Source organism: Adiantum capillus-veneris, chromosome 25, assembly GCF_014529385.1.
Source record: "Adiantum capillus-veneris isolate H3 chromosome 25, ASM1452938v2, whole genome shotgun sequence".
In the NCBI taxonomy this organism is placed as follows: Eukaryota; Viridiplantae; Streptophyta; class Polypodiopsida; order Polypodiales; family Pteridaceae; genus Adiantum; species Adiantum capillus-veneris.
Window position 1 is genome coordinate 6,018,871 of NC_140955.1, and position 22,243 is coordinate 6,041,113.

Here is a 22,243-nt window from a genome sequence, read left to right on the forward strand (position 1 = left end):
TCAATGTGGTGCTTTTAGTACAGGTGCTGATATAAGGTTTTCCTTTAGCTTTTGGAATGAAGTTTCACACTCCTCGGTCCATTCGAAATTGACTAGCAAACGATACAGAGGTTGTGCGATAACTGCATACATGTATATGAATCTTCGATAGTATCTGCAGTGCCCCATGAAGGATTGCACTTGTTTCGCATTAGTAGCCTGGGCAGGTCTACAATGACTTTGACTTTGTCTAGGTCTGTGGTTATGCCGTTTCTTGAGACAATGTGTCCTAAGATTCGTCCTTTCTTAACCATAAATACACACTTTTCAGGGTTTAGACAGATTCGATATGTTCTGCACTTTTCAAAGATCTTTTGCAAATGGTCAATATGTTCCTCTCGCATAAGAGAGTGTACACACAGGTCATCCATGTAAATTTCTAAGAATATTCTTAGGTATTCCTTGAAAGCTTGAGTCATTAACCTCTAGAAAGTGGCCGGTGCATTTGTTAAGCCAAATGGCATAACTCGATATGCATAAATCTCCCATTCTGTGGCAAACACTGTTTTGTGTTGATCCTCCCTTGCTAGTATTGATCCTCCCTTGCTATTGCCAGTTGGTTGTATCGTGAAAACCCATCCAGAACGGAATAAGCCCGTTTCCCGGCCACTCGCTCCAGTACATGTTCTGTGATTGGCAAGGGATAATTATCCCTTATGGTTGCTGCATTCACCTTCTTGAGGTTTACACACACCCGCAGTTTTCCATTCTTTTTGGAAACTACCACAATGGGTGACACCCAATCTGTATGTTCAATCTCATAGATGAATTCCGCTTCCATCAGTTTATCAATCTCTTCCTTGATTCGTTTAGCAAATGTGTCATTATATGTATAAGGACGTTGTTTGCTAGGTTTTGCATCCGATTTCAAAGGAATTGTATGTTGGCATATCAATGGATCAACTCCTTTGAGGTCTTTATAGGACCAAGCGAACACATCTTTATACTTCGTGAGAAGTTGTGTTAGCTGTGCTTCCTCCTCAGGCTCTAAATCATTAGCTATATAGACCGGCTGAGGCTTTTCACCTGGTTCTGCGAGGTCTATTTTTTTTGCATTTTTAGGCCCATCGTAAGATTCTTGGTTGGTTCTCTCCCTAATTGGTGGTGTCATAATGATTTTTCTATCTTGGATAGTAGATTTTTGATAGTGTGCTGGTACATTCATGTTGCCCTTTTCTGACTCCCTTTTACCATCACTATCTTCTTCAGTGGTCCATATCTCTCTCAAAAACCGTTTCAGTTCTTAGTATTTCTGTTTACGCTCCAATTTGGTCCACTCTTGGTCTTTTGTTGTTTCTTTTTTTTATTTTTCAGATTTTTGTGATTTTGTTTCGGTTTTAGCTTTTCTTACCTGTTTTATTTCTTCTCGCGTTCTTTCCTTTCGATTTTCTGAGAATTTTCTTGATATTTGATTTTTTACACAATCCTCGACTTTTACAAGCATCAAATAGTGAGTTTTACCTTTTATCCTGGGCATCAGGTTCTCTCTCACTTTGTTTCTTGCTCTTTTCCTCCTATAGCATTCTTGGCGTCTAGGGTGTTGATTAGCAAAATCATAAAACTTGATATTCTCGGCTTCATTCCCACGCGCACTTGAGGTGTCCGAACACTCATTATCTGCATCATCATTTACTTCTAAATGTTCAGAGGAGTTGTAAAACTCTTCTTGTTCTGGAGGTTCTATCGTATCTTTCTCTGGTACAATGCTTACCATGTAATAGGGTAGCACATCATAGCCATCCTTATCGCAAAATTTTGTTGTTGGACTGTTGGTAATGATACAGACATCCAATGTTGCCAGTATGTGTTCCCATTCTAGAGGTTCCAAGGCATCTTCAGGGAAAGGTTCCGGAATATACTCCTTGTGCTCAATTGCTCTTTCTAAAACGCATTCCTCTTTTCTTAAGCTTCCACAATGTGAAGCTCCGTACATCCATAGCTCTTTTGGTTGCCCTAACCATGCTGGTAGTTCCGATCCTGCTACTGTAGCCGAATCAAACTCTTCCACTGGTGTTTGGTTTACATCTTTGTAACTATGGTCTTTCAATTGTATTTTAGTTGTCGTCTCGCCATGTCTGAGGTATATGTGGTCATAACCCCAATCTTGTACCATCTTCAGTTGTCACATGAATGGTCGTCCCAAGATTATCTCATAATTGTTCTTTTTGTCAAAATCGACTATTGCAAATGTATGCTCATACTCGATTCCGCACGAAGTGACAATTACTTTTTCTAAGAGTCCCAGAGGCTTTTCCATGAACCCATATGCCAATTGCAGTTTCATTCTGGTAGCCCTCAGAGCTGGTTTTTCCCATTTTTTCCAGATTTCCTTGGTGGCGATAGCAAATCCCGCTCCACTGTCAAGAATAGCTTTGGAACCTACCCCTTGGAATTCTATCGGTAGCGTCATGTTTTCGTCTTCTCCCTCGCAATATTCTCCAACCTTATTCAATGGTACTGGCCTAGTGTTTAGGTTAGGTCTGTCCAACTCCCTGATTCCTTCTTGGAGCTTCAAGGTGGGGTCTTTCACTCCAAATTTTTCTAGGCATTTTCCTACTGTGGTCCACATGTTTGGCCTTAACCTTAGGAGTTCTGCTAACGTGATTGTGCATGCCACCGGGGTGGATAACAACTCAATCAATCCTTGCGAATCCATCATCTTGTTAGAAGAAAGTCTTTGAGATGGGATTGCTCTCACTTCCGACTTAGCTTCATATTCTCCCAGGTAAGAGGGTAAAGTTCTCAAAGAGTCTGGTTGGTTGTGCCCCGAACTAATAGATCCTTGGTCTCCCCCTTGTGAATGTATCTCAAAGTTCATTTGTGATCTTGCCTCAAATTCTTCAATAGGAGGTAAGATCACGTTCTTTTCTTTTCTCGTGCTATTCATGTGGTTACTCATCCTATTAGCCTCGTTGGCCTCTCGGATTTGCTTCCACAGATCATCTAGACCGTTATCGTCGTTACCCATTTCTGCCAATATTTTAGGATGGACCCCGTCACTTGCCCCATCGGTGGTATTCGGCACTATGATAGGCTCTCCTCTGGACTCATAATCATTAGTGAGTCTTTGCTTTGTTTCTTCATGTTTCTCTAATGTTGGTTGGATAGGGGTTGGAGCTGGTGCATCATGACAGTTTGCCGGTTTACCCAACGGGTCTTCCACCAATGATTGAGCCATCTCGATCATCTTTTTACACATATCCAGCCTTTGTTTTTCTATTTCTGCATATGGATAAGTCATCCACCTTTGCTCTTGGGTTTGGTTCTTTTTAAGTCGAGCTTCATAAGCTTTTAGCAGTGCATCCAGCTGCTCGTTTACCTTGTCTGCCAGTACAGATCCTCCTGATCCTGCACTTTTGGGCTCTGCTATTTCCTTGGGTGCTATGGCTGCTATAGTGTGTGAGCTTAAGCTAGCTAGATCCTCTAACCGCTCCAATCTGTTCTTTGTATGTTTCAACTCATCGGATAGGGTTGTTTGCTCTCGTTCTTTCCTGGCTTTCCTACGCGCCTTTCTAGCTTTCCAAGTGCTTCTCTGATTTTTCGTTTCTGAACTTTGGGCATCGGTTTTTGGTTCTTCTACTATGGGTTCGTTCGTCCTTCTTTGGGCTTGGGCTCGTGTTACCGCCTGAATAGGTATGATTGTTTCATTTTCCGATCCTCCACTGGAAGGTATTGTTTCTAACAGGTTCAAGGTGGTTTTTGCTCCTTTTCTCGGGTTTTTAGGGCAATCGGGAATCAAATGAGTAATTCCACATTCTGGGCAATACGCATTGACTCTAATGATTTCATCATGAGGACAGTCTCTCAGCCAATGGTCTCCGCCACACTTGTAACAGGGTCCCTTGGGTTGTTGAGGTGCTCCTTGAGCCCCTCTTTGTTGGTAAGCCTGGAGCTTGGGGAGCGTAAGGTTTCTCTCTCACATATCCCTTGTTATAATAACATTTCTCGGTCCCATGGTTTGTCCATTTTTGTTCAATAGCACACCACTTGGGCTGTTTAGCTTGGGGTTTGGCGTACAAGTTGATCTTTTTTAGCACTTCATCTACGAGCTGCTCTTGGTTTATCGCTATTTCTCCTTTCAGTGTTGTCTTGGAAGACTTGCTCCCACTTTGCTGTGAAGATGAATCGTCATCAAGGTCCTTGAACTCCCCTTCTTTGTAGACTGCACAATTGTCCACAAGGTACAGAGCTTCCTTGGTCAACTCATTCAACGTCGTGCTCCTCTTCATATGTAAGTCTTTCTGGAGATTGTATTCCTTAGTCCTTGGATGAATATCAGCATAAGTCTGGACTGAGTTGGCAGTTCTTCAACAGGACAGAACTTAACATATCTTTTTAGTCTTAGGGCTGCCTTCCGTACAGCTTCTCCATCTTTTTGTTTGAATTTATGGATTTATGAGACTGTATTATGAGCTATTTCCCTTTGAGAGAATTCCTCAATAAACTCGTCAAACACTTCCTCCATCGATCAAAGTCTCTACGCTCCACAGAGTCAAACCAAGTTGCAGCATCATCCTCTAGGGTTAGTCCAAACCCTGCAAATTGGGTAGGAAAATCTAACACCTCTTCGGCTCTAATTACACGCACAAAGGCTGCTACATGATCTCTTGGGTCTCTGTTTCCTGTGTATTTCTTGTTTACCCATTTTTGCACTTGAGAAGGTCTAATTCTGCGATGGTCTACAAACCTCATCATTGGATCACCCCGTCCAAGTCGATACACCTCCTCAGGCCTTCTGTAATAGGCTGGTTCCCCTCCCAATGGTGCTCCTAAGCCATAATTCCTAACGGTTCTCACTGGAGGTGGTTCTTCTCTTCGCACTCGTTCGATGGGTGGTCCTCCAGGCTCTGTTGACCCTTGTGCTTTTGGCTTACTCTCTGCTTAATACCTTGAATAGTGTGGTGGTTCTTGCAAATCCCTGAGCCCTCGTGCGGCTTGATAACCATCTCGATTTCGGTCTGGTTCCATTGTTGCACTCTGTCGAAGCCATGCCTGCAATGATGGCTGGTTTGCTGGTTGGTCTTGGTTGTTGAATGCTTGCGGTTTGGTGGAATGTGAGGTAGTGTCATACTCATCTGAAAATGGATTTGTTGACTTGCTTGGGGTGTGGACGGCTCTCTGTATTTCCTCAGGGGCATATGCTGATGCTCCTGGACCTGTTGCTCTTTCTACTTCCTCTGGGAGAATACGTTGGTATTCTCGCCCGTATCTATCAAAAAAAACTATGCCCTTCCCCGTAGCAGTTTCATAAGAGAATAAGTAAAGAACCTTGTCTTTGCTTAGTTCATTTACATATGGTTCTTTGCTGCGAAAGTAAGAGACAATACCCTCACTCTCATGTTTGTAGATTCCCACATTCTCGTTATAAGTTGGAATCCTGGTTGTTTTCTTATCATACATAAAAATAGCTCCGGGCCGATCAATGTTTGGTGGCAGTTCTTGAGTTTCTGAAACCATTTTCCCTTTCGCCATGTTATCTCCATATCTGTTGTAATCTTCAGGGTTACTAACTATTAAATAGTGGTTCCCCTTTTCGTCTCGGAATCTATCTCCATCATCATACACTCGGATTATCTCCAATCTTTGTGCTGGTCTCTCTTCGATACAAATGCACTTGCGGCCTCAATAGTCAGAATAGACTAGGGCTCCTCTTGAGTTCGTTCCCTCTAAGAAGATCACCGTGAGCCTGGAATCATTCAAAGGATTTTGGGAGGTGCTTCCTCCTCGCATAGGTCCATCATAGGTGAAACCTCCTGGCTGTTGACTACCCATCATGAATAAAGATTTGTATGACGAAGTGTCAGTATCACTACCTTCCTCAATAACTGGTGCTAACGGATCTAGCCTTGCTTGAGTTACACTCTCTTTGGTGGACACTAAGCTACCTTGGTCACCTGCCACCTTCTGGTCTCTAACAATGTATCTTCCTGACCTTAAATTCATCAAACTTATCAATGCAATTTATCACAAATTCAACCACTCACCTGGCAATGGGTCAGTTTCTGCACAACTTCTTGCTCTGTTGTTGAATATACATGTACACAAGAGTTTTAATTTTGGCAATTGAATCAAAGCATTTATCTGCGAGAGGTTATCTTAGTAATGATTGGTATAACTGGAGAGTTAATCTCAACCACTACTGTATTTTATACACTGCTGATGTTCTGGATTAGGTTTGCTAATCTGAAACAGTACTTCCCTCTGATGTTGGCCAATTTACGCGAAAAAGTCTGAATTCAGTCCTTGCTTCGTCAAATGGGCAAACAAGGTCCAAATTCACTTCTAAAAGAAGTTCTGGAACCCTTAAGCCAAATGGAACCTCACTGTCTAGGCCATGTCAATTTTTCTTTGTAGTATGCCCCAATAGACATCCTACGCGTAGGATGTCTCCTGTTGTGTTTTACCTGGATTTTTGCACTGTTGTTTCCCTTTGTTGTGCTGAGCTTACAGCTGCTTTTACTTTTTGATTTGGACACCTATTAGCTGGTCAATGAGTCAGAAATCTGTTCTGACGGCCTGTTGATGGTATTGATCAGTCTAATCAACTACAAATTGGACCAAAATTGAGTAGCAGGCTTGCCTTAGACTATATAACACCTTACAATGCTCAAAGTCAAATTCTGGCTTCATTTTCTTGCATTAGACATCCTACGCGTAGGATGTCTTTTTCTTCAGAATGGCTTTAAACTCAAGGCTCAAGCTCCCCTTGAGTTGCTGATCACTTTGGTATACTCAGAATTCAGTTTGGAGTCCCAAATCACTCAGAAGACATCCTACGCGTAGGATGTCTTTTTGGCTTGTTTGACCCTAGATTTGTCCCACAGCTTCCCCTTGATGTCAGTATCTGAGTGGTATGCTTAGATTTTGATTTGGATGTCAAAAGTCCCAAACTTCAGCTGTTTTTGCTTTTTCAGTCAAAAATGCTAAAGTCCACTTTGAACCCAATTTTCTTACCCAAATGAGGTGAAACCCCTTTCAGTCACTCAATATATCATGCAAGACACACTCATGCAGCCATCTTATGGTTTTGGTCTCAAGTTAATGTTTTGGCACTATTTGGGTAGGATGTCTAGCAATTTCAGTTTATCTAGCGTTATCTTGTCAAGATATGGCCAAATTTCCACTTTCCAGTTGAAATTAGGGTAAACCCTACCTTCTGAACACACTGGTCAACTCAAAATCCCAAAATTCCTCCCAGATTGGCCTGTAGACATCCTACGCGTAGGATGTCCCCTGGCTTAAAATTAAAGTTTTTTATGACAGGAATGCTCTTGATGCTCTGTAGATATATCAGAAACACTCACAGTAACTTTTGGACTTCAATTAGGCTTTAAACCACACTTTTGCGTCTTTTTGCGTCTTTTACAAACTTGTAATGATTCTACCAAGCAAGTGTACATGCATGAAATGCTCTAGATCCGAATCATGATGTCCTACTTACTCTACTCCTACCTATCATGAAGAAATGGTGATAATGGTGTTTTTGGTTGCTTTTTGGTCTCTCCGGACTCTTAAGCTCTCCTCTCACCGCTTCTACCACTCCAACTCCTACTCTAGAACTCGACTACTACCTAAAACTACCTAAGTCTACCTCCTCTACCTAAGTCGAAGGATCTAGGCCAGACACACGCTTCCCAGACTCCCTCTAAGACCTAGAGAGTCCTCCACCCTCTGATCCTATCTAAATGTAAAGCGAGACTCTTGGCAAGCCAAAAATCCCAATCCTCAAGGATTAGTCTCGGTCACCTACCTAAGGTTTTCGTCCCCGGCAGCGGTGCCAATGTTGGACGGATACGCCGCGACGGACGCCAGCATAGCGAGAACTCACCTAACAAGTAATGTCAGCTAAGGACGAAGCTCGACCCGCAGGCGCGTGGAAGCAAGCATAAGGTGTCAACCTACACTCGACCGACTCCTAACTAATTCCTACAGAGGTCTCTACCAATTGTCTAAGTCACAGCCTTCAAGAGTACAGAAGAGGAAACTTCCTACAACGCTTGCTAGAGCCGAACACCCATCAAACACTTTCGAAACACCATAGAACTTGAAGGAGACCCTACTAATACCTATAGGCCGCTCTCCCTAAGGTCTATGAACCAAAATCACGACCCAAAACACCCGGTGCAAAAACACGTAGGATGTCTGGCCGAAATCTGCAGGTCTTCGTTTTCGAAATCAGAAGTGCCTAATGTGTAGCTCTACTCAATGTGAATGCGTGGATATGCTGCAATGCGAAATCAGATAACGTATGCTCACCCAAACAACCGATGAAGCTCGTAGAAGGAGCTTCCAAAGCCGGACCGTACGCGCGCAATGTTGGTATTGACGCGTAGCTCTAGTCGAGAGCAACACGCTGCACTTCTCCACACTAGATTCTGACCACCGTAGCACACGTAGCGTCAAGACGAAGCTCACTCTCTCTCTCTCTCGTACACAGTACGCTCACTCACAGACTTCAAACTTGTTTTTAAAATGACAGAAGGTTTTTCGCATTAAGGTCAAAAAGTGGTATATATACCTTACAACTTCTCAAACCCTAAAGTTCCACAATCAACCATCTACTCAATCTAACTATCAAAACTGGGATACAATCTGGAAACTTATGTAAGTCCCAATATTTACAAGGTGAAAAATCGGGTTTTCCTCAATGAATGAATAATTACAAAAATAATAGTCCGCCGAGTAGTTAGATGCCGTGGGGTGTGTCCAGCTTCTAACAGAGGGAGTCTCCTTCATTTCTTCTCAACACATGTTCTCAAGGCCAAGGCTCTGATACCATGTCAAAATTGACAATGCCACACACACACACACACACACACACACACACACACACACACACACACACACAGAGAGAGATGATGAAATGAAATGTTATATTAAACGCCTTCAAAAGGACAAAAAGGTCTATGAGACTAAATTGATACAATCCTAGTGGATCTAATACAATGTTTGGGTACAAAATAAAATGAAGTAATATAAAAACTAAAAGCTAAAATGAACGCCAGTGTCCGAGGATGTCCGACATTGAGCGTTGTTCGTGGATGTACTGCATCGATCGCTGAAGAATATCATCAATGTGTATGCTAGTAAATAGGTGTACTAGACGTTGCCCATGCCATGCTAGAATAGTCACGATCCTCTAATGGAGCCTTCGTTGATGTTGTGGTGGCCCTCGTAGATGCGGGTGTCTAGCTCTCCCAAGCTCAATGGCTTTGCCAATCAATATATCTTTGGTATAGGTGGACTTTGAAGTCTGTTATGAAGCTTGCTCATCTGACTGCCAAATCACTGGATGCTCTAAAGAAGTGAGTGATCTCCATTTGTGAATGTCTCCCACTATCTAATCTCCTCAAGAGACTCTCCCTATGTTTGCGCATCTCTAGCAAAAACAACCCGAGGCATCTCTGATCCTGATATCTCATGACTCTAGATAGTGGTCCAAATCCCCTTTGAATAAACACTGAAAATGGCATCATATCTCATAGTAAACTGGACAATGATATATGTGATGTAACTCTGTCTCTGGCTCTATATGACACAACCAAAAAATCTTGGCCTCTATAGGTATCCACTCTCTGTGAGCTGTCTCTCTGTAGAAAGCCATTCTCATGCCAAGCTCTCATCTTGACTTTGTCCATGTCCTCATGGTGTCTAGTTGAATCAAATCATGTATGATGAGATGTGTAATCTTGGTCCGCGTGAGAGACAAGGAGGGTGCATCCAACATTGAGTATTGAAAGGGGGTAGTCTTTCCACACTAAAACCATGTAGCTGAAACCACGATGTCATATGTGTATACCAACAAGATGTGTCTCCTTGTGAGGCAAGCTATCGAGAAGACTCCAAATCTAGGCGAGCATATCTATCTTTTGGGAGATCCCATATATTGTGTATAAAAGAGACGGATATGGTGCGTGCCTCTATGATTACTAGGGGAGCAGCAAGCTGTGCATGAATAATGTCATGTGGTATAGAGGCCTTGGCCCTAATCATCCATGAAATTATAGAGACCAGAGGCCTCTCCATACATCTCCATCTATCAATACAGCCAACTAGGCTATGATGGTCTACTAGAGGTCCCCATATTTGCACCCCATAAAGCATAGTTGAAGTAACCAATGTGTCAAATAGTAAGAGCTTTGCTTGAGGTTCCTGAATTTGAATCTGCAAACACATCCTCCCCAAAGTTGCATTTGCTCTCATCAGTGTGGTCTCTGTTGCTCTCGTTAGTGCGGTCTCTGTTGCTCTCGTCAGTGTGGTCTCTATTACTCGCCTCAAGGAGACCAGTCAAGACCACTCCCAGGTAAGCGTATGCATCTGTATACTCAAATGTATGTTGATCATATGTGAAGGTCGGTGTAAATTGCTTGATCCATTGTGTTGTGATGTTGAACACCATAACTTTGGTCTTGTCAAGGTTCACAGACAAGCCGCTATCACTAGCAAACGTGTGCAATGTATCAAAGTGTCACTGCATCCCCTTGAGTGAGTTTGATATCAACACAATACCATCCGCATACAATATTAATGAAATCCATGTCCCTGCTAGATGTGCTTCTTTATTTCCTCCCCTCTCCATGTAATATGAAACCTCATCTATATACAAACCAAGAAATGTAAGGGAGAGTGGTCACCCCTATTTCACTTCAATAGTGGAGTGAAATTTCTTAAATAACCCCTCAGGAGTACGAACCTGCCCCACAACTATCCTATATAAAGCCATGACTCCCCGTATCAACTTTGTGCGTACTCTCATCTCCTGTAATCTTTACATCAGCCAAGCTTTGGGAAGCGTATCAAATGCTTTCCAAAAATCCACAAAGACACACTAAATCCTCCTACCATTTGATTTGTTTTCCTCAATAACAGCTCTGAGTGTCACTATAGGATCAAGAGTAAAAAAAACCCTCCTGAAACCTGGCTACCATGATGCCTAAATGCCTACTCTCTCAGCCCATCTACTCAATTGTTGCTCAAGAATGGATGCATACAACCTAGCTAGTGTGTGCCCTATCATGATATGGTGGGTCTCTTGCCTTGAAGATAGGCACAATAGTAGACATGCTTCAAGTATCCGAAAAACCCTCATACATGGCTGGGTTGAGCATTATTGCAAGAAGCCTTGCAAACATATCTCTAGCATGTATAAAGTGATTCACCATCAATCCATCGTGATCATAAGCTCTCCTAGTCCTCATCCTGTCAATAACTTTCCTTACCATCTCAGAGATAAAGAAAGTCCATGTCTATGGGCAAGGCTCCGAAGGTCGGGTAGAGATTGCTACCCCAAAATTGTGTAGCTGCATATGTGCCCCAAATCTCAGCATATGTGATAGCCGGTGGGGGGGAATGCTCATGAAAAGATCTCCATGCCTTGCATGAGTCTTGGCTCAGGAATAGCTTGTGCAGCTTCTGCTCTAACCGAGCAAGGTTAGCCCTTTTCTTCTTAGTCCATTGTGCTTGCCCCATGTCTATGAGAAAAACAAGTGAACCCATTTGCTACTACTGAAACTCTTTGTAGGCCATTCAAGATGGCTAGTCCATGTGCAATCCCCATGTCTATTTAATATCTTGCATACTCATTATGCATCACATCCAGTGAGCACCTAGCCAATCTCACATCATTGAGATCCATCTCTCTTAACATCTCCTCTGAGGTATCATAGAAGGTAGTTTGAGAGTGGCTCATCCTGGCATTGAAGTCCCTAGGAGGATGACATCCCCATCCCTAGAAAACTCCCATATGTCCTCATCTAAAATCATGTATGGTGACTACCCCTTGGTTGATGCATAGAGAGATGTGCTTGGGGGGAAGTAGCATATTGCAATATACAGTGTCCTCCCTCTCTCTGCTCTCCCCGTGACCCATATATATCTAGCATGCTCATCTCTCCAAACAATACGAATGAGAGGGTGCAACTCTTCCTTCAATAGATCTGCCACACCTCCTGACTAATGTCCTCTATGTTTCGATCTCACCTCCTATCTACAAGTGGTATCCCAATGGTATCCCGTCACTCCAAGAAGTGTGACACTAGGAGTTTGATGTGTCTCAGAGTAGAAAATTTTGTCTCTTCCCCTAAAGCTATCCTCAAATGCATTGGCATCTAGCTTCATTGATCCATTACAATTCCACATGCCATTTTAGGCTGGTCCAATAGGTCTTGCATTATCACGTAGTGCAACTTTTCAAGATCACCACTCTCCCCCCTCTATAGAAAGCAATTTTTCCCTTCTCCCTTGCAGCCTTGATTTATGGCATCAGCTCTTGCATATACACAACTTGCGTTTTAAGAGTTCTTTCACTTCTTCTTCCACATTTCCATTGTCCTTAAGGCTTGTGACATGCATGTGAAGGGCTCTAGTCTTCCTCTTTTGCTCTTCTTCAATGGTCTATTCATACTAGGGACTGTTGGTGTAGCTTCAACCATCTTGGCTTTTCCCTTCTTTGCAACCTCAATCCACAACTTCAACAACCTTGTTTTGCGTTTTGGTGAGGACATCTTCCCATGAAGAGGTTGTTCTCAAACTGTTGCTCTTTCTCTTCCCGAAGAGTTTTCACCAATCCTTTGATCTTCTCTAGCTCCTTAATCACTTAGGGATGAATTAATCTCCTCTTTCCATAAATACTTTTACTCTTACAAGCTGCCAGTTCTCCCTTAAGTTCTTGAATCAATACATCTTTTGCACTTATGCGTTTTTCCATATCTGATTTCCACGACTCACTAGTAGCAATAGCCTTTTCTGCATCACAACTTCCATTGCTTGCACCTTTGCCCTCACAATAACTTGCATCTCCCCTTTCAATGCCATGTACATCTCATCATGCTTACCAACCAACCAACCAACCTTGGCAATGAATTGATATATAATGGGGGCTAGGTGTGCCTATATACTCACCTTAGCAAATTGTTCTACCTAGAGTTTGACAATAAGGAAAATAAATACCTAAAGCCAAAATAAATATTGGGATCACTTTGGGCTATTCACTTGAGATGCTATAAACTTTAACAGTGCTTGAGCTAGAGTGGTAGGGCAAGTGAGAAAAGGTGAACGTTAGTGGCGGCATGATAATGTATCATAGGAGAGTAGCAAAAAAGAGTAGAGCAATGGTGGTTTGGAGAGGGTGGGAAATTGGAAACTTGAGTAGCAAGCATTTTTGCTTCTCTATGGAAAAAGTGTCAATTACCTAGCCACAATGGCCTACATAAGAACTCCTCTTAAACGAAAAGGAAAAATGACACTCATTAATATTGCATTATGGCACTACTCAAGCAACTTAATCAGCGGTCCACAATGCTCCCAAGAGCTCGACACTTTACTAAGAGCGCTTCTGTACGCATGTTAGGGTAACATGAAGTTGACCTCGTAGCATTTTGTCGCCATTCCAAAGCACTATCCTGAAGAGCTAGCTCTACCATTTTTGGCTGAGCTTGCTCAACTCTGCCCACTCTCTCTCCTTTGCGACACACTTTCTCATTTTTCAGAGAGTATTTAGGGACAAGATGGCAGCTGTGGTCGCATCAGCCAAAACCCTGCCCCTTCTTCGTGTGAAACCTACCTAAGGTAGTACACTGAGGCCTTATATAGCCTGCAGGCCAAAAAGACACCAGATTGATGATTGCTCGAGTCCATGTCAGCAAATATGCTTGAGTTAATGACACGTGGGGAAAATATAAGGCCAGGTGGGCAAGTTCAAAGGAGCTGTCAACGTGGCACCTCGCCTCTCGGGAAGGGGAAGGGAGTCGATATCTTGCCATGCGCTGCGTCTGCTCTGATGATAACCCTAATCTGTACGATTCAATTTGTGGCAGAAAACCCTAAACCCTATTGGCACTTCTAGCGAACTGCCCCATTTTACCGGAAGGCATCCTCGTAGGCTTTGTCTGTGTCTGCATGCGACCCAGCTTGCATTTGGACCTCAGCTGAAGCTCCTACATGGACTTGTCTGTGCAAGCATCCCCTGTTGTTTCCTGGCGACACCACCACCATCAGTTATGGGCAGGGCGAACAAGGTTTTCATCGTCACAGCTGGGTGTGCTGTCTCGACATTCTAGGCATCATGGCATCATCCGATGCAGCACTGCAGAGAGTGGAGGAGAAACTGTTGATGAAAAGCGGGCTCCTGAAACTACCACTCCAAAAGCTGCCAATGATGTGGATTCAGGATCCTGGCTGGAGTTCCAAGGGAACTCTGATCCATTTTTCGGGTGGACTTCAGATGGATCTCAACATCCCAATGGCAACAGTGCAGCAGGCAAGTTCTATGCGATGTTAAGGTTTGTTCAAATCTTAATTTTGTGTTCAGTTTTTACCATGCATCAGACTGAAAGTGCAAAAAGGTAGTTGGATTTCTCTGAAGGTTTATTAACTGACTTGCAATGTTCATACTTTTTTGGCATCTGCTGTTGCTATTATTGCTTGTTGCATTGGACATCGTAAGCCTGCAATAAATGACTATATTCTACATGCAAAGCTACGATTAGTGTACACTGGCTTCTTTTCTTATGATTGGATGAGTGTTTGAATAGGGTGGATGAAAATTGGAGGTTTGATCGTGTTGACACTTGGGTTTGCGCTCGGAGCTCGTAGCTTGTACTTAAAAAGAGGTATGTGGTTGGTGAACTTCCTGCTACTCTATAATTTTACTGCTCTATGCTCGTTCATGTGTCTGATAACCTGACGAAGGGGTCAATGTGAAAGGTGTCGGATGTAACTATCTGATTTTGCACCGTATATAGCTAGATAAATTTTGTAGTCACATGGTAGTTACATATAGGCACACTTTATGCCTGCTTTTTTTTGTGGGAGTTCAATTTACAAGGAGTTTGGCGTATAATTCTGCAACACAATTCACAAGGGATTGGTTTTTTATTGTGAGCCACATGGAACCTTGGAAAAAAATTGAAATGTGAAGACAAAAGGGTGGCAGAGATTGATGTTTTACCATAAAGAGAAGGTTTTCAATCACCCCCTCTGGAATTCTTGAGCAGAGAAGTGAAGAACCAGCTCCTAGTGGTGTGTACGAACCTAGGGGCATAGTCAATTGAATAGATCTCATTTCGAATCTTGCGCTTGCTTGAGGCACTTACGCTTGCGGTTTCTTACATGACTGGTGACCTCCGTCTCATTCAAACCCTCCACCCATGATATTGGGGCAAAGGCCTTATTTGATTGATTGCTTCCTTCTTAACTGGTTATCATAAGATTGTATGGGCAATGTTTATGATTGAGGTGAAATATGGCTCCCTGCTATTGAGAACGTACCTGTGTAATTTGAAAAAACATGCAACCTTTTGCATAGTCATACTACATAGAGATGTATGGTGGAACGGTTCTTGTGAAGCATACTTTACCGAAGAGTGCAGCCTATTGTACAGCCATATACGGTTCCTTCTTTTACATTGGAAAGCGTGTGAAATGCAACCTATCATACAGGTATATTGTTGTACAGTCATGCCACTTGATAGTATAGCTTATGGCTCTCGTATGTTTTCTTACAAGAGACAGATTATCAAAATACCCCTGAAAATTAAGGAAATTCTCAAAATATCTCCCTGCTTTCAAAAATTTCCCAAAATACCCCTAGTATCATTCGAAAAGTTCCCAAATTGCCCTTGAATTTCCCCAAAACTCCCAAAATAGCCCTTATTAGTCTTGCAAACATGCCCGAAAACATCTTTCTTTGCAACTCTTCATAGGAAGATTGGTTCTCTCTCAATAGAAGATGATAGAACTACGAATTTTGATGGTATTGTGGCCTCTCGTGACGAATGGTTCATTATTTTAAGACACAAATGCCTTTATTTGTTAGCTTGCCTATTTTAATGTCAAAGACAATGAAAAATAGGTCTCTATTGTTAAAAGAATAAAGTATGCCAAAATTGGAGCGAATGCATCCAAATTTGCTTCAAGGGTATCTTGGGCTTTCTGAAATTTCAGGGGTATTTTACAAATTTCAGGGTATTTTTGGTAATTTTCCCGAGTCATATTGGCTCTGCATACCTGATTTTAGTACTCATTAGTACTTACATATTGAGTCAAAAAGTAATGTAGTGTCAACACTGCTGTCCAGTGTAGCTTCTGACTATTGTAGCGTGGAAACTTAATTGGAAACCCATTGTCACCATGAGTGATCATAGTTTATCACTGGTTTTTGTAGTTAGGCTTTCTAGCGTTTGCCCTAATCATGGATTATTCTTGATCCAGAAAGTGATTGTCTACCTTGCATGCTTGTGCAAGTTCATTGCATGAAATGGGGTAAAATGTGCCTGGAGACACTTCATCTTAGTAGAGTTTGGATAGTTACGGGGGATTCTCTAATAATTGAAGGAATGGAGAACAAGTGGCTTCTCTGAATATTACGATATGCAAAAAGTATGGGTACGTGGAAGTTTTGTGGTATGAGTTATGATTGACAGTTCTTAGGATTTTCTTTGGGGTTTCCTTTTTTTTTGGTCGGGGGCGGGTGTTTGGAAAAATCCTCCAAAATGAAGTGTGTATTTTTTGGAATATGTCCTGTATGTGCTAAAGGTCATTGCAGCAATTTGTGAGTTGTTGGGCATGAACTTGATCAAGTTTCAACTTTCTTGATTTTGGTGCTCAAGATGGTTGCTATAACTTTCACCATTATGCAGATTTAGCAAGAGAAGTCACAGTAGCACCCCCTGCAACTGAGGAGAAAACTACCGGCTCCTTTTCTAAGGCTACTGATGTTGTAGAGACACCGCAAGAGGTTGACCTAAAGGAGAACAGTGAAGCTTCAGTAAGTAATGCTGAAGGGTCAGTGGAGGAGACAAAGCAACAAAAAAGTAAAAATGAAGGTGCTCAGCCTGCATCTGTTCAAAACCTGGGGTCTGAAGACGAACAAGTTGAGGAGTCTAGTATTAATGACAACCCTTCCACTGTTTCGACGTCAGACAAATCAGGAGATGCTGGTGATTTGCTGGAGACCTCAGCAGCTGATGATGAAAAACCTGCCGAACCTGTGGTCATGCATACCTCCGCAGCTTCTGAGGAGGATATTTCTCCTGATGTCAATAAGGGTGCTGATTTTAGTGATGAGGACAGTACCCCATCATATACATCTGCTGACGGCGATAACATGAAAGATATCCTGGATGAGTCTGATATGCCAGATAAACTTATCAGTGAAGAGCCTATGTTGGACGAATCTCTGTCGCAGGATGATTACATTTTTGATTATCCACAAGAAAAGGCTCCTGCTTTTGGGGACACAGAAAATTTGGCCAGAGAGGAGGGGGAGTATGCAAAGGCTGTAAGCCGGCAAGATGGGTGGGGTGGAGAAAAACCCAATGTTGATCTCTTCGTTCCTGTTGAAGGGAGGAATGGGTTCTTGCCTGCAACCATAACTGCTCCCTCTACTCCTCCAAAAAGTTTAGCAAATTCACTTGGAGAGGTGATAGTGCCTGCCCATGTCGATCAAATGCAAGAACAAATTCTGGCTGCACTTCAAGCTCTGAAGGTCAGTGTAGTAGTCGATTTGTAGTTCATTTTCTCTGTTGAGTAGTTCTAACTTGGACGCAGTCTGCAGGTTATGGAAGCTGATGTGAGAGCTGGTGATATCTGCACCAGAAGGGAGTATGCCCGGTGGTTAATGGCAGCAAGTGCAGTCCTTACAAGGTACTGACCCATGTTTCGCAGAGTGCTACCAGTTGGGTATTCTAATTTTAATTATTTAGTAAGGACAAATGATGACTATGTATAGAAGCCCTGCCCACAAAGTTCTTCCGGCTATGTACATAGAGAATGTGTCGGTGCTTGCTTATGACGATGTGACTCCTCAAGATCAAGACTTTCCGTTCGTCCAAGGTATGACTTTGTGTTGCTCATGCTGTCAGTGGTCTTTGTGTCATGGTAGAAGCTTGTCACAATTTACTTCGTTTCTGTTCTCTCCCAGGTTTAGCTGAAGCTGGGCTGCTTTCTAGCAGGCTGGTAGAAGAGGATCATCAGGCTGGAATGAAAGAATACAATGCGCCTCTATTTTCTCCAGATAGGTTTGTCAACATCGTCTTTTTTCATTAGCCAGCCTTCAGCATTGGCCTTAGGTCAAGTCACTTCTTTCTCAGAGTCAATTTGATTTTTTCTTTAACAATCAGCCCTCTTGCACGGCAAGATCTAGTAACCTGGAAGGTAGCATTAGAGAGGAAGCCAGCTGATACGGAGGGTATTCCTACCTCCACCGGATTAATGGTATTGTAACGCATCTTTTTGGATTAAGTAGTTGGCTTGTCTTGGGTGCATGACAAAGACATCTTTGCAATGTACTCTATATGTAGGCTCTTCGAGACAAATTTGGATTTATGGACCTTGATAAGATTCATGAAGATGCTTGGCCTGCACTACTTGTGGACATGAATGCTGGAGAGCAGAGTATTGTTGCTTTAGCATTTGGTATGCCTCTCTTTGAACATCGTAGATTGTGGGAAAGACTTTTTTCCTTGTAATTAATGCGAAGTCAATTATCTCTTTCACATATATGTGGAATCTTTGAAATTTTTAAATTTCAAGGATATCATTCTGTGTCCTTCTGCGAGGCTTTGAACTTTCCTGTAGTTTGGAAGTTCACATATAAGGTGCATGCACGTGTGTACACACACAATCAACAATCTTTTCTAGCAGTGTGTGTGTATGCTCCTCCTAAACTCTGTCCTAAGAATACTCATTCTTGTGCTGTTTGTTTCCCTCAAGTGCAGGTCACACAAGGAGGCTTCAACCTCAAAAACCTGTTACGAAAGGCCAGGCAGCTGTTGCTCTTGCTACAGGGGAGGCTTGGGAGCTTGTTTCGGAGGAACTCGCTAGGTTAGAAGCGGAGTCCGTAGCAGAAGCTGCTGTTGTAGCTGAGCTGGCATTGGAAGCAAAGGCACAGAAGGAAGTAGCTGCTGCCTTTGAAAAGCTTGTCCAAGTAGAAAGAGAGAAACAACAGGCATCGACAAGCATGCTAGAATCTACGCGGGCAGAGCTCGAACAAATTAAGGCTGTCCATGATACTGAAAAGCTTGGTTTATTGAAAGACAGAGCAGCTCTTGATGCGGAGAAGGAGCTACTATCGAGTGCAAAGCTAGAAGTGGAACAGCAGGCTTTGGCTTTATCTAGTGCAAAGCTGGAGGCCACATTTCAGCGAGAACAGGCAGACAAGCTTCGTGCGGAAGCAGAAGAGGAGAGAGCCTTGATAAGCAAGGTCCGATCTGAGCTTGAGATCGAGAAGAATGCTCTTATTTTGGCCAGGTAATGGTTGTCATGAGCTGCTTCATAGCTGACATATACAGGTCATGCATTCATGAATACGTCTATATATATGTGTACACATATTTATATTTACACATATACACGTATATTATAGATGAGTGATAAGACAGCATAGAGTTATCCCAAAGTGACATGGAATGGGAAACAGAAACGAGACTGGCAAGGCCATCTAAGACGGAAATAGCTTGCTCTTTGAAATGAAACAAATTAGAAACTGCTTCTTGTAGTTATATTTTGTATGTAATCTTAAGAAATACAGTAAGAAATGGCAGAAGGAAATGAGAAATGGGTGACTTTGGAAACAGAGTTTCCGATCCGAGAGGCCTCGAGACGTAGTCTCTGTGTTACTACGATTCTAACCCAGCTGTAGGGGTACTGATTGCATTAGTGGCGCACGCCCGTGTGTTTTTGTAAGATCTGTTATTTCTTCCTAGTTCTACACCCATTGCTCGGCACTATACCAGTAGTGGGAATGCTGTATACATGTAACATATGTATAGTGTTTATATGTATGTATATAAATATAAGTCAAGGACAGCATAGATTTTAATTTAGCCGTAAGAGTACATGTTCCAATAATATTAGTGGTAATATGTGCTTGTGTGCGTGACGTGTCTGTAAGAGCTGCTATTTGTACCTAGGTCTACATTCATTGCTCGGCATTAATAAGAGTAGTGGGAATGCTGTCATATTTCGTCTACACTATGTATGATGAAGTTGTTGATTAAATCGTCTTGTGGTTGACCAGCGTGAGTCTACAACTTGCACTCTCTACCCTATTAACTACCATTTAATTGTATTGACTCTTGTAAATTAATGCCCTTTTTAGGGGAGGCTTTATTATGGCCAAGTCTCTGCATATCTCATGTGAACCCACTACTGGGCAGTGATGATGTTAGTGGGGATGCCGTAGTATGTACCTAGGTCTACTTGCACGATTGAGCTTCCAGATGATATCATTGAAATGCTGTAGCATGTAATCATGCTTGAGAGAATCTTGGGGTTTTTCGGACCTATCAAGGAACACAGTAGTCCCAGTGTAGTATGCGACTGTATCTCTTAAGGATAGTTTGTGGACGTGAATTTTTCGAGATGGTCTATTACGGTCAATGCGTTTGTCTGGTATCATAGTTGAGTGCTGTCTAAATTACCTTTCTATGCATGTTCTTAACAATCTGCTTTTGGCAGATCATGGGCAGAAGATGAAGCAAGGAAAGCACAGGAACATTCCAGAGTTCTTGAGCAGGCAAAGAGAAGATGGGATAGTCAAGGCATCCAAGTGAACGTTGATAAAGAGCTTGATACGATTGATGAGAAAGTGAAGGGCTTTAGTCCAAGCTGGCATTACGACGATGGAGCGGAAGCTCAAGAGACGCCAGTAAAAAATGGGCTTGTTACAGAAGACAGGGAAGCGGCACAAGCTCACTTCTCCCGCATTGATTGGCTTCAGAATAAAAGCAGGGAAATGGGGCGGACGCTGGTAGATGCCTTTTTAAGGTTCCTCTATTATCTCCAACTGGTATTTCATGCAATACAGCAACATGCCACTGGTTTTTTTGGGAGAGCAACAGTAAGGCTTCATGAAGCCAGGGTCAATTGTGTGGATCGTACAAGCAAAACCGTCGAAGGTATAAAACGAACGGTGCCTTCTGCTGTGGCAGGGTTGAGCTCAAGCCTAAGAGAAGGAAGTTTGAAAGCCATTGATGAATGGAAGGGAGGAGCTGAGAAGCTCTCTGAAAAGTTTAAAGCTTCTTAATTATTTACATGTAAATGAAGGAAATTTTGTAAAAATAAGGATCAACCACTTCGTAGATTAGTGGAGAAAAGTGAGCTAACATATGAACTGAGAGTGATGGACGCTCCTTGGGGAGCATACTTGCCGCATTGTTCACATATTACTTTGTCAGGCTGCTATCATTTGTAATAAGTGGGCTTTGCTGTTGAGAGGTCAAAAGCAAGCAAGGAACCATGTACATCCCATGTGGTTTCTGGCCCCAGATATTATTGTATGGATGGCGATGAAACAAATCACATCTAACTCAAAGGGGCAGGGAACTTGCAGCCCCTTATAATGCCCATTTTCACAAAAAATGGCTGCTAATGGAGGTGCATTGGAGTTGTGTGTGTAAAGTTGACAACAATTGAGGCATAAAGGTTGTATTTGTCTGTGATTTACAAAAATAGCTTGTTTCAGGTGTGGTACCACCGAGCTCTATAGCACTGAATTTTTCAAGGTTTTGAAGACCTTTGCAAAGAATTTGTAAACAATGGGGTAAAAAATTAGTAGGTTCCTTGGCACTTAATGTATTATGAAGCAGTCTTTGAAGAAGGTTTGGGGCTGTCTTGCTTTGTAAGCAGTGTAAGTGTACTGCTTTTAATATCTATGAGGGAATTAATATATTAACAGGGCCGTATGTTGACCTACCATTGGCCTTATAATAAAGATTTATGCTAAACTGGGGAGTGCAGTCGTGAATGATTGCTCTGTAATGGTCAATTGGACGGACGACATATCTTCCCATAAAGGTCAGGGGTTGTGGGGCAGCCCTTCCCCACTGTACATCCACTTTGCTTTCTGATTTGCCTACAATCGCTTGATGCTAGACACCTCAGCACCTTTTGAATTCTGCTCGTGCCCTCAAACAGATTGTACCAGATTTGTGCACACCTGCTTGAAAGTGATTGTTGCACGGCAAATTGATGCTTGTGGGTGCATTATATTACAGAGTGTGTGTAGTTCATGGCAGACTCCACTTTTGTGTGTATAGATCCTTGTGTCATGATGTTGCTTTCATCTTAGCGGCAGTAGTGGAGCTGCACAAATTGTGGCCTTGTGTTACTGATTCACTATTTAAGTAGAACAAAAAGCTAGACATGCAAGATCATTAGTAAAATGTCAGCTCAGTGGAAGGAGCTTCAATGCCTAGCCAGGTAA

General features: G+C 42.5%; 1 protein-coding gene across 1 annotated transcript; it reads left to right on the forward strand.

The window, feature by feature from the left end:
- The first annotated feature begins 13,738 nt into the window (after positions 1 to 13,738).
- LOC147424368 (uncharacterized) lies at positions 13,739 to 21,523 on the forward strand. Its single transcript, XM_086499628.1, has 10 exons — positions 13,739 to 14,296; positions 14,571 to 14,648; positions 16,677 to 17,524; positions 17,594 to 17,682; positions 17,768 to 17,871; positions 17,960 to 18,056; positions 18,159 to 18,252; positions 18,339 to 18,453; positions 18,756 to 19,287; positions 20,497 to 21,523. Exons 1-10 carry the CDS (start codon positions 13,978 to 13,980, stop codon positions 21,062 to 21,064), a joined length of 2,844 nt encoding a protein of 947 aa, XP_086355754.1. The 5' UTR covers positions 13,739 to 13,977; the 3' UTR covers positions 21,065 to 21,523.
- Positions 21,524 to 22,243: the final 720 nt, after the last annotated feature.